This window comes from Ascidia mentula, chromosome 3, assembly GCF_947561715.1.
Source record: "Ascidia mentula chromosome 3, kaAscMent1.1, whole genome shotgun sequence".
In the NCBI taxonomy this organism is placed as follows: Eukaryota; Metazoa; Chordata; class Ascidiacea; order Phlebobranchia; family Ascidiidae; genus Ascidia; species Ascidia mentula.
This window is the reverse complement of record NC_138568.1, coordinates 11,707,988-11,718,849: the sequence shown is the minus strand read 5'-3', so window position 1 is coordinate 11,718,849 and position 10,862 is coordinate 11,707,988. Positions and strand designations below refer to the sequence as shown.

Genomic DNA, 10,862 nt, shown 5'->3' with positions numbered 1-10,862 from the left:
TTTGTTTTTGTTTTATGCAATTATAACTTATACAAATCATGCTAAGGAGACCTTTATTGCGCTTTTCATCGTTTTTGTCGAAATACAGAAAGAGGGGAAATGTTTCTTTGTTTGTGTTTTATGCCGTTTTAACTTGTACAAATCATGCTAAGGCGACCTTTATTGCGCTTTTCATCGTTTTTGTCGAAATACTAAAAAACAAAAAGACGGGAAATGTTTCTTTGTTTGTGTTTTATGCCGTTTTAACTTGTACAAATCATGTTAAGGCGACCTTTATTGTGCTTTTCATCGTTTTTGTCGAAATACGGAAAAACAGGAAAGACGGGAAATGTTTCTTTGTTTGTGTTTTATGCCGTTTTAACTTGTACAAATCATGCTAAGGCGACCTTTATTGCGCTTTTCATCGTTTTTATCGAAATACGGAAAAACAAAAAGACGGGAAATGTTTCTTTGTTTGTGTTTTATGTCGTTTTAACTTGTACAAATCATGCCAAGGCGACCTTTATTGCGCTTTTCATCGTTTTTTTCGAAATACGGAAAAACAGGAAAGACGGGAAATGTTTCTTTGTTTGTGTTTTATGCCGTTATAACTTGTACAAATCATGCTGAGGAGACCTTTATTGCGCTTTTCATCGTTTTTGTCGAAATACGGAAAAACAAAACGACGGGAAATGTTTCTTTGTTTGTGTTTTATGCCGTTATAACTTGTACAAATCATGCTAAGGAGACCTTTATTGCGCTTTTCATCGTTTTTGTCGAAATACGGAAAAACAAAAAGACGGGAAATGTTTCTTTGTTTGTGTTTTATGCCGTTTTAACTTGTACAAATCATGCCAAGGAGACCTTTATTGCGCTTTTCATCGTTTTTGTCGAAATACGGAAAAACAGGAAAGACGGGAAATGTTTCTTTGTTTGTGTTTTATGCGTTTTAACTTGTACAAATCATGCTGAGGAGACCTTTTATTGCGATTTTCATCGTTTTTTTCAAAATACAGAAAGACGGGATATGTTTCTTTTTTTGTGTTTTATGCCATTATAACTTGTACAAATCATGCTGAGGAGACCTTTATTGCGCTTTTCATCGTTTTTGTTGAAATACAGAAAAATAGGAAAGACGGGAAATGTTTCTTTTTTTGTGTTTTATGCCGTTTTAACTTGTACAAATCATGCTGAGGAGACCTTTATTGCGCTTTTCATCGTTTTTGTCGAAATACAGAAAAACAGAAAAGACGGGAAATGTTTCCTTGTTTGTGTTTTATGCCGTTATAACTTGTACAAATCATGCCAAGGAGACCTTTATTGTGCTTTTCATCGTTTTTGTCGAAATACAGAAAAACAGGAAAGACGGGAAATGTTTCTTTGTTTGTGTTTTGTGCCGTTATAACTTGTACAAATCATGCTAAGGCGACCTTTATTGCGCTTTTCATCGTATTTGTCAAAATAGAGAAAAACAGGAAAGACGAGAAATGTTTCTTTGTTTGTGTTTTGTGCCGTTATAACTTTTACAAATCATGCCAAGGCGACCTTTATTGTGCTTTTCATCGTTTTTGTCGAAATACAGAAAAACAGGAAAGACGGGAAATGTTTCTTTGTTTGTGTTTTATGCCGTTATAACTTGTACAAATCATGCCAAGGAGACCTTTATTGTGCTTTTCATCGTTTTTGTCGAAATACAGAAAAACAGGAAAGACGGGAAATGTTTCTTTGTTTGTGTTTTGTGCCGTTATAACTTGTACAAATCATGCCAAGGAGACCTTTATTGTGCTTTTCATCGTATTTGTCGAAATAGAGAAAAACAGGAAAGACGAGAAATGTTTCTTTGTTTGTGTTTTGTGCCGTTATAACTTTTACAAATCATGCCAAGGCGACCTTTATTGTGCTTTTCATCGTTTTTGTCGAAATACAGAAAAACAGGAAAGACGGGAAATGTTTCTTTGTTTGTGTTTTATGCCGTTATAACTTGTACAAATCATGCCGAGGCGACCTTTATTGTGCTTTTCATCGTTTTTGTCGAAATACAGAAAAACAGGAAAGACGGGAAATGTTTCTTTGTTTGTGTTTTATGCCGTTATAACTTGTACAAATCATGCCAAGGCGACCTTTATTGCGCTTTTCATCGTATTTGTCAAAATAGAGAAAAACAGGAAAGACGGGAAATGTTTCTTTGTTTGTGTTTTATGCCGTTATAACTTTTACAAATCATGCCAAGGCGACCTTTATTGTGCTTTTCATCGTTTTTGTCGAAATACAAAAAAACAGGAAAGACGAGAAATGTTTCTTTGTTTGTGTTTTATGCCGTTATAACTTGTACAGATCATGCTGAGGCGACCTTTATTGTGCTTTTCATCGTTTTTGTCGAAATACAGAAAAACAGGAAAGACGGGAAATGTTTCTTTGTTTGTGTTTTATGCCGTTATAACTTGTACAAATCATGCCGAGGCGATCTTTATTGTGCTTTTCATCGTTTTTGTCGAAATACAGAAAAACAGGAAAGACGGGAAATGTTTCTTTGTTTGTGTTTTATGCCGTTATAACTTGTACAAATCATGCCAAGGCGACCTTTATTGCGCTTTTCATCGTATTTGTCGAAATACAGAAAAACAGGAAAGACGGGAAATGTTTCTTTGTTTGTGTTTTATGCCGTTATAACTTGTACAAATCATGCCGAGGCGACCTTTATTGTGCTTTTCATCGTTTTTGTCGAAATACAGAAAAACAGGAAAGACGGGAAATGTTTCTTTGTTTGTGTTTTACGCCGTTATAACTTGTACAAATCATGCCAAGGCGACCTTTATTGCGCTTTTCATCGTATTTGTCAAAATAGAGAAAAACAGGAAAGACGGGAAATGTTTCTTTGTTTGTGTTTTATGCCGTTATAACTTTTACAAATCATGCCAAGGCGACCTTTATTGTGCTTTTCATCGTTTTTGTCGAAATACAAAAAAACAGGAAAGACGAGAAATGTTTCTTTGTTTGTGTTTTATGCCGTTATAACTTGTACAGATCATGCTGAGGCGACCTTTATTGTGCTTTTCATCGTATTTGTCGAAATACAGAAAAACAGGAAAGACGGGAAATGTTTCTTTGTTTGTGTTTTATGCCGTTATAACTTGTACAAATCATGCTGGGCGACCTTTATTACGCTTTTCATCGTTTTTGTCGAAATACAGAAAAACAGGAAAGACGGGAAATGTTTCTTTGTTTGTGTTTTATGCCGTTATAACTTTTACAAATCATGCCAAGGCGACCTTTATTGTGCTTTTCATCGTTTTTGTCGAAATACAAAAAAAACAGGAAAGACGAGAAATGTTTCTTTGTTTGTGTTTTATGCCGTTATAACTTGTACAAATCATGCTGAGGCGACCTTTATTGTGCTTTTCATCGTATTTGTCGAAATACAGAAAACCAGGAAAGACGGGAAATGTTTCTTTGTTTGTGTTTTATGCCGTTACAACTTTTGCAAATCATGCCAAGGCGACCTTTATTGCGCTTTTCATCGTATTTGTCGAAATAGAGAAAAACAGGAAAGACGGGAAATGTTTCTTTGTTTGTGTTTTGTGCCGTTTTATCGGCCTACGTGGCCGAAAATTGAGAATCGGAATATTAGTTTTACACTTCGGAAACCACTTTATTGCCACTGTGTAATGAGAGGAAAAAAAAACTTTGTTGGGTGTCACCAGTTGCTAAATTTAAGTAACCTCTGCAGAAAAACCGACGAAGAGGGAAATTTAACATTATCCAGCAGTTTTAGGAGACCACGCAGCCAGTGGTATGTGTCTTTTATGGCTCCGATTTCGCGTCAACGTCATAATGTTGCAGGTAAAGATTGTCCTGAAAATGTATTGGTTTGGATAGGAGTTCGTCAATAAAATGTGTGTAAATTCAGACAAATTTTACTTTAGATAAAGCAGAAATTGTCGAAGCATATAAGTACCAAGCACCAAAAAACGAAAACTTACGTTTAGGCGAAGAAAAACATCTGGAATTAAAGGCGCGTCTTAAAGAAGCAACGTGTGAATTTTGCCCCTTCTGGTGCCAAGTAACACGTTGCTTGCAAGCAACATATATGTTAGATAAATAGGCAACGTGTTGGTAAAATAGGCTACGTGTTCTTTTAGACGAATTATGGCCTTTTTGGCCGCCCAGACTAAAAAAAATCGGTTAAATCACAATGCCGCTTGACTTTTATTGTGGTATTTGTGTTTAGCTTGTGTTGCACACTACCATTAAAGCGATTTTTAAAAAATAATAGTTTTTTTAATAGGCTTGTGCCTTATTAAAAAATACCTCACCGACAACACCTGTTAAACACAAATCTAAACTTTTGTTTTGAATCATTTGCAATTACCGACGGAAAACGACATTTTTTGTGCTGCTTGACTTTGCAGCGGACAAAGCCAAGTTTAATTGTAATTGGGTAACATTGCGTTCTTCCTTTTCGTGTCGCTGTTATGTCACGTAATCTAACGTTTATTTTCATTTTTAGTTCAGTCTTAAAAGATTAGTATTTTGCATGTTCAATTCGATTCTATATTATCGCTCTTACAAGACACAGCTATCCTTTCTGAGACTGTTTATTCGTATTAAACTGTTGGCCATTGAATCATGCAAAGGAGACAGTTGAAAAAGACTTTCAGGCAATTGCTATAGCTAACAGGCATTTGGCCTCCCGCAGAATCATTATGTGTGCGCCATGAGAGCAATTGCGTAATGGGCATCTAACCAACTAATCCATGCATGTTACGAGCGAAAAGCAACATTTCCACAGGTTCGTGGCCACAAAATCTTATCAGCGACAAATATTTTTATGACGGTTATGACATTCTGGATTTCGGAATGGTCAGAAAGGGTTTGTAATGATGTTCCGACGATGTATGAATGAGCGAAGAAGTATAAATTTCGTTTATGACGTCCATTTTGTTGTAATATTGGTATTTAGCATGTGCTGTACTTTACCATCCCCGCGATTGAAGAAACTCTATCAGTATATTTAAACGTGGAAATTGTCATGTTGTAGTTGTAAATGAATTTGAAAATCGTACGTAGTCATGGATGACGTAAACAAACAGCACAAAAGGGCGTTATAACATATTTTTACGTGTTGTGCTGCAATAAATAGACATTAGTGGCTAGGCTTAATATGCTTTATATAGAGCGACCATATCTGACCAAGTTCGGTGATGACCCTTCAGTGCGTCTAGTGCCTGCAGTTCCTAAATATCTAACAAAACTTTTTAACTGGGTAAATATTGGCTTTCAAACACAAGACAAGAATTTCATGAAATGAAAATCAATCAACAGTTTGCTTGTGCAATTTTAATCTGTGTTGTGATGTCATAGAGACTTATTTGGCTGTTCAAATAAATGCAACGTAAATGCAAAGACGCATTAGTTTGAAAGTTCAGTTTCAGTTCGGGTTGAGTGATATGAGGGATGTGCCGAACCCAATCCGAATATCGACACCGAATCCTAATGTTTACTTTTTACGTTTCCTCACGAATCCTATATTTATTGTGTTTTACTCAAATTTAAGCAACGATACTAAGAATCGCGCATTGTTTTGTTGGGTTTTGTACACAAAAAAGGGATTGTACGAAGCAAACACTGGCATATTTAAAGCATTTATAACGACATCAGAATAAAATCATGTTGCTATAGCAAAAATGTAAACGACGCGTGATTATTTTTACGATTATATCCTAATCTGTTCTATTTTGGCACATCCCTATGTTATTGTTGCGACCTATATGCCAAATGTTAGCCTAAAGATGGGTCTTAACAATATTATTTATGGTCGATGGGAAATCCTATTTGATTAACGCATTTGACATAAGATCGCACGTGAGTTATAATTGTTGTGTTTCCTGACCTGTCTTTAATTGAAAACCTGATGCAAACACTACACCAACATTTATTATATCAAGATCAGTTTTAAATACATTTTTAACACACGCAAGAATACCAAATGCGAAACTAAGTGAATTTACAGACGCCCAATCGCTCAGACAGAACTGAACAAAACCGAATCACAAAACCAAAGAACTGAGGTGCGCGCAGTACGCCTCGCCTCACCTAAACGCACACGGAAAGTTCCATTATTTAAACTGGAGAGAAACAAAGCGATCGAAGGGTTGTGAAAAGAAGGACTAACGGTCAGCGAACAGTTAACAAAAGACGGACACTTACACAAAACATGCAATGAAGGACTTTATACACGAGAAATCTAACGTCTCTTAGGGCGACACTTTTAAGCTAGCCAATAAAATCACATGAAAACATAGATATTGCATAGAAACTGATAACGTTTGTAAATTAATATCGCACTAGTAACGAAATCAAATCACTTAAGAAAGCAACCGTTGCTATACATTTTGAAATGAGATACTGGACAAGACGCTACCTAAAAATGCCTTAACCCAATAACCCAATGGAGTACCAAATAACCCAAATGGTTATATCACATCATAAATAACTGGTGCAGATTCAGGTCCGGTTCACAAAAAAAACGGGCACTCGTTTCAGCTGCGGTTCAACGACTATAAATATCTGTACTTGTGGCATTGGTGTACTTTGGTATTTGAGGGCTTACCGCTGGCGTCCTAACTAAAATCTCGGACTTAATTCATTTCTACCCGATCCATCATTAAACACCATTGCATACCAGTTGGGGTAAAACAAAAAAAATCATAACAGCCTTGCATGCGAAAAGGACTTTGCTTGGATACAGTAACACAAATTCATTAAAATTGTGTTAAATTGATTTCAGTTCTTATTCCATCGTTTGCTATTTTTGCTTATCTTACTCTTTATGTTATCGGGGTTCGACGAATGCTTACAGAGGATTCAGTAAATACGGTACAAAGATTTTAAGAAAATCGTAGGGGCTAAAGTTTTTTGTCTTGCTGATGAATGTGACGTGACTTCCCCAGCATAATACATAAAATCGCTTCTGTTTGAAGTCTTTCTGATGAAAAACCTGGGAATTTGCAGCGAGGACTAGTGTGTTTTAACTTTCCAGAAGAATTCATGTTGAAATTATGAGGCTTGTTGTTATTTAAACTCAGATGAAACACTTATGTATCTGTTGAACCTTCTCGTGAAATTGTGATCATTGATGCAAAACGCTTTTTACGAAAAAACGTATTTAGATTCTACCAGAATGACAATAGTGATTTGGTCTATTGGTCATGATGGGGATGATTGCCAGTTTCACTTTGATCTTAAAGTTTTGATTGTGTTTGAACACACAACATGCCGTATCGACGGTTTCCAGGAAAGCAGCCGAGTTTAGGAGGGCGTTCAAGGTATTCCTATTTTCTGATTTGACAAAACATGTTAGCCTACTTTTTTATTTGTATTTTACTGCGGTCTAATTTTTATTTTATTTACCAAAGGAAATTGTGTAAAGAATTTGTTGTAATATGACTTCAAAACTTCCATTGTACTGCAGAGTTCTGAACAAAGGAGTTATACCAGCATTTTCAATTGCAAGTGGAAATGTCCAAAAAGGTGTTTCATTAACTGATTTATCTCAGGATAACATGACTTTAGTTGCTGTGAACCATCCCAAAATACCAGAATTGCCAGTAATGAATCCTCTTGGCTTCGAAATTTTGTATTTGGGTTATTTACTAATGGCTTTGTTCGGACAGCTTTTGTCGATTTATAAGGTATTTTCTTTGTATTTTTAATCGTTTCATTTAAATTGTAGTTTAGTTTTATTTGACCACCTGCGACTTTTTTTATTATTGTAGAGAAATAGTATTTGTATATTTAAATGTATACTTAGTTTTGAACTGAATTCATCATGAATTCTTTGTACTGGGAACCACATTATGCACATCCAAAACAAAACTATGCATTTTCTTTTATGTACTTCAGTTAAATAAATGTAATAAAAAAATTAAATTTATTTTGCATGTGTATGCTTTGTTTTATGCACATTAACACTGGCATGGGAAATAAAATGGAATAGATACTCAATCAAACCATCAGTGATTTGAGTCGCCAGCCAGAAATCACAATTTAAAGTCAAAACATAAGCCAGTCACTCTCACTCTCAAAAGTAATTATGTTAAAATAACTTATATGGACTAGAGCATGTGAGCCTCTTGCAAAATTAGAATTATGACTATTTGGCCATGATCTTGTCTATAAACAATTAAATTCGAATAAATTTATACTGTGGTAGTTGCATTCACAAATCTGTGTTTAACACTTATATATCAATTTGAACTAATGTATCGATATAGTGCTTTTTCGTTAGAATGCTGATATCAATGCTGAAGTTAGTACAAATCCTTGCAAAATATTTCACATTTGTTACTGATGGCCTATTAAATTGTGATATGAAATAGGGTGATGCATGTCTGATTTTTCTTCTGTACATTGAATCAATATGTATGATCAAATATTCATTTAATTTTCAGTCACATCCCAATATATATTCAACAGCTTTTATTTTCTGCAATGGCATGTATAGACTTACGATTAAATGTTTCAAAAGTATCTTTTGGTGTATACTTTTGCCTAATATACTCTTTTTACTGTTGCAGACTGTTTGGTGGTACCCAAGCACTTTACCACCAAGTACAACAACAATTAATTTCTACTTGATTGACAAAAATTTAGTAGCTTTAGTTGGAATATTTTTTTCTCGTAGGATCTTGTGTACCATTATGTGGAAGGTATTGTATAATCTATAATGTTACTTTGAGGTTGTGATCTTGAGGCCTGTTTTTAAGAAGTTTCTTGTTCAATAACATTTAGGTAAAAATCTACAAAACCTCAATTTTCTATCATTTAAAGTGTAAGTCATCTTCATAAACCAGCCAAATGGTGGACATTTTGCCTCCGGAGTGTAGTTTGTAACAAGGTTCAATGTTCACAACTGATGTATCATGTACATTTTGAACAGCAAATTGTTTCTTTTCCAAATAATTTCCTATTGAAAATGTATAGTAGTGTTTATGCTTCAAAAACTTGATAACTGTAACTGACAAAAATATTTCTTCAACTGTCTGGTAACAAAAATGTACTGTTTTGTGTACAGCATGTAAAACCCAGTTCAGATAACATGATGTATATTTTTACTTGGGTACTGGCTTGTATGGTTGTTAGCTGTGTTTGGATTGTTCTAATTATTCACAATCTGGTAGCACTTCATGAAACATATTCATCAATAAAATTAATGTTTCTATATTATCCGTAAGTAGTGTATTTGTTTAAAAACGTCAGATTTAAATTATTCATTAAATTACAGTGTTATATTTTGGTTGCCTATCTATTGGATATCGGAAAATGGATTTTTAACTTACAGTCTAGGATGCTTAAAACCAAGAGGGGTTGGTAAAAGTTGTGTGTCATTTAAGCAAACAGGAAGGTTGCAAGACCAACCAGAAGAAATTGGAGATGGCAAAACCAGTTATGCTAATCTGGGAAATGCATGTGATGCAGAACAGGTAGAGGATACTTTATCCAGGTTTATTTTATGCATAACACAGCTTATGACTGTATAATATGACATGTTTAGGTACGAGATGAAGTGAATCTTCTTTGCAATGATTTTAACTCAAGACTTGCAGAAATTGTTTTCTCATCCCTGCTTGGAGCTTATTATGTTGGCCTTGTACCAATATTTTATACAGAGGTTAAAAACAATTTCTTGTTTATGTATCTTGCTGACTTGTTCCTTTTTAAAGGCATATCAATCATTTGATGTAGCATGGTCTTTGCAATATACAGCACTGATATTGGTTAACACATTTTCCATGCTGACTTCATTCCTGTTCCCACCACGTTATTTACAAGTACTACACAAATGTGCCTCCCTGTTGGGAGGTTATCAAATTGTTGGTGATGAAGGTTGTGAAACTATAGACAACATTTGTACATACCAACAGTACGTATTTAAATAAATGGACCTGTTTATATCATATTTTTCTGTTGTTTACATCTTCTTTTCTGTTTTAAATAATGTTGTGTATCCAGCTGACATTAATCTGAAGTTTGATGCTTAAAAGAACAGTAAAAATATATCACTGATGTAAAGACAATGCCTAACGGAGGGCCAGATTCTCATAGTGATAAAAAGCTAAACTTGGTGGTGTATACTGAGTTTTTTCATTTGCAAGCCGTCTATTGTCAAAAGTTGGTTTGTGTATGCTCATTTTCCAGACTGCAGCATTTTGGCAATGCAATTACAATATTTGTTACTTTTTAAGTTTGTTTTCTTTACATTCTCATGTTGGATTAGCATGGATTATTTGTTTTTCAGGTGGTCCCCATCTATTGTTTTTCCTGTTGGAGCCTATGTCAAATATAACGAAAACATTTACAAAGCCATTGGCAAACACAACACTGCCTGCCCCAGTAATCAAACACACCAGCGATTTTTTGTAAATTGTAATGTAGTCATTTTAAATTTTTTTTTTAATCTAATCCACATTTTAGGGAATGTTTTACAAACCTCTCAGGATTTTAAATTGGTTATTGGGATTACATTTTGCCATTGCAGTGTTTCAAATTCATTTGTTGGTTTGGTCTTCTCATTGGGACCAACTTATCATACCTGCGCTCTTGCAGTTTTTCAGGTAAGTATCTTATTGGATTTATGTTTATTTCACAATACTGAGTTATGACTTTATATCTAAATAGCCCAGTTGGATTAAAAAAATTGCTGTTTAAAAAACAGGAAGACATATTTCTATGACAAACTGTTTTTAGTTACTTCATCTTGTTTACAACTTTGAGAGATCGAATTGTCTTGGGAAAGGCGTATTCAATATATGATGGCAATTTTAAGTCTACTAATATTTTGTTATCCTAATTTTTGAAATACAATCTTTGGAAATAAAACATCG

At 34.6% G+C, this 10,862-nt stretch overlaps 1 protein-coding gene across 1 annotated transcript; it reads left to right on the top strand.

Annotated features, from left to right (window-relative positions):
* Positions 1–7,168: 7,168 nt before the first annotated feature.
* On the top strand, positions 7,169–10,862 carry LOC145894382 (transmembrane protein 39A-like). Its single transcript, XM_082982951.1, has 10 exons — positions 7,169–7,304; positions 7,451–7,670; positions 8,556–8,687; positions 9,053–9,207; positions 9,263–9,461; positions 9,533–9,649; positions 9,702–9,901; positions 10,277–10,397; positions 10,453–10,592; positions 10,726–10,862. Exons 1-10 carry the CDS (start codon positions 7,252–7,254, stop codon positions 10,826–10,828), a joined length of 1,440 nt encoding a protein of 479 aa, XP_082839077.1. The 5' UTR covers positions 7,169–7,251; the 3' UTR covers positions 10,829–10,862.

Excerpts from the sequence above, each read along its gene's own strand:
- LOC145894382 (XM_082982951.1), top strand. The coding sequence starts at position 7,252 with ATGCCGTATCGACGGTTTCCAGGAAAGCAGCCGAGTTTAGGAGGGCGT. Across the intron at positions 9,902-10,276 it reads AACATTTGTACATACCAACA|GTGGTCCCCATCTATTGTTT; the intron begins GTACGTATTTAA and ends TTTGTTTTTCAG. Across the intron at positions 10,398-10,452 it reads AAACACACCAGCGATTTTTT|GGAATGTTTTACAAACCTCT; the intron begins GTAAATTGTAAT and ends TCCACATTTTAG.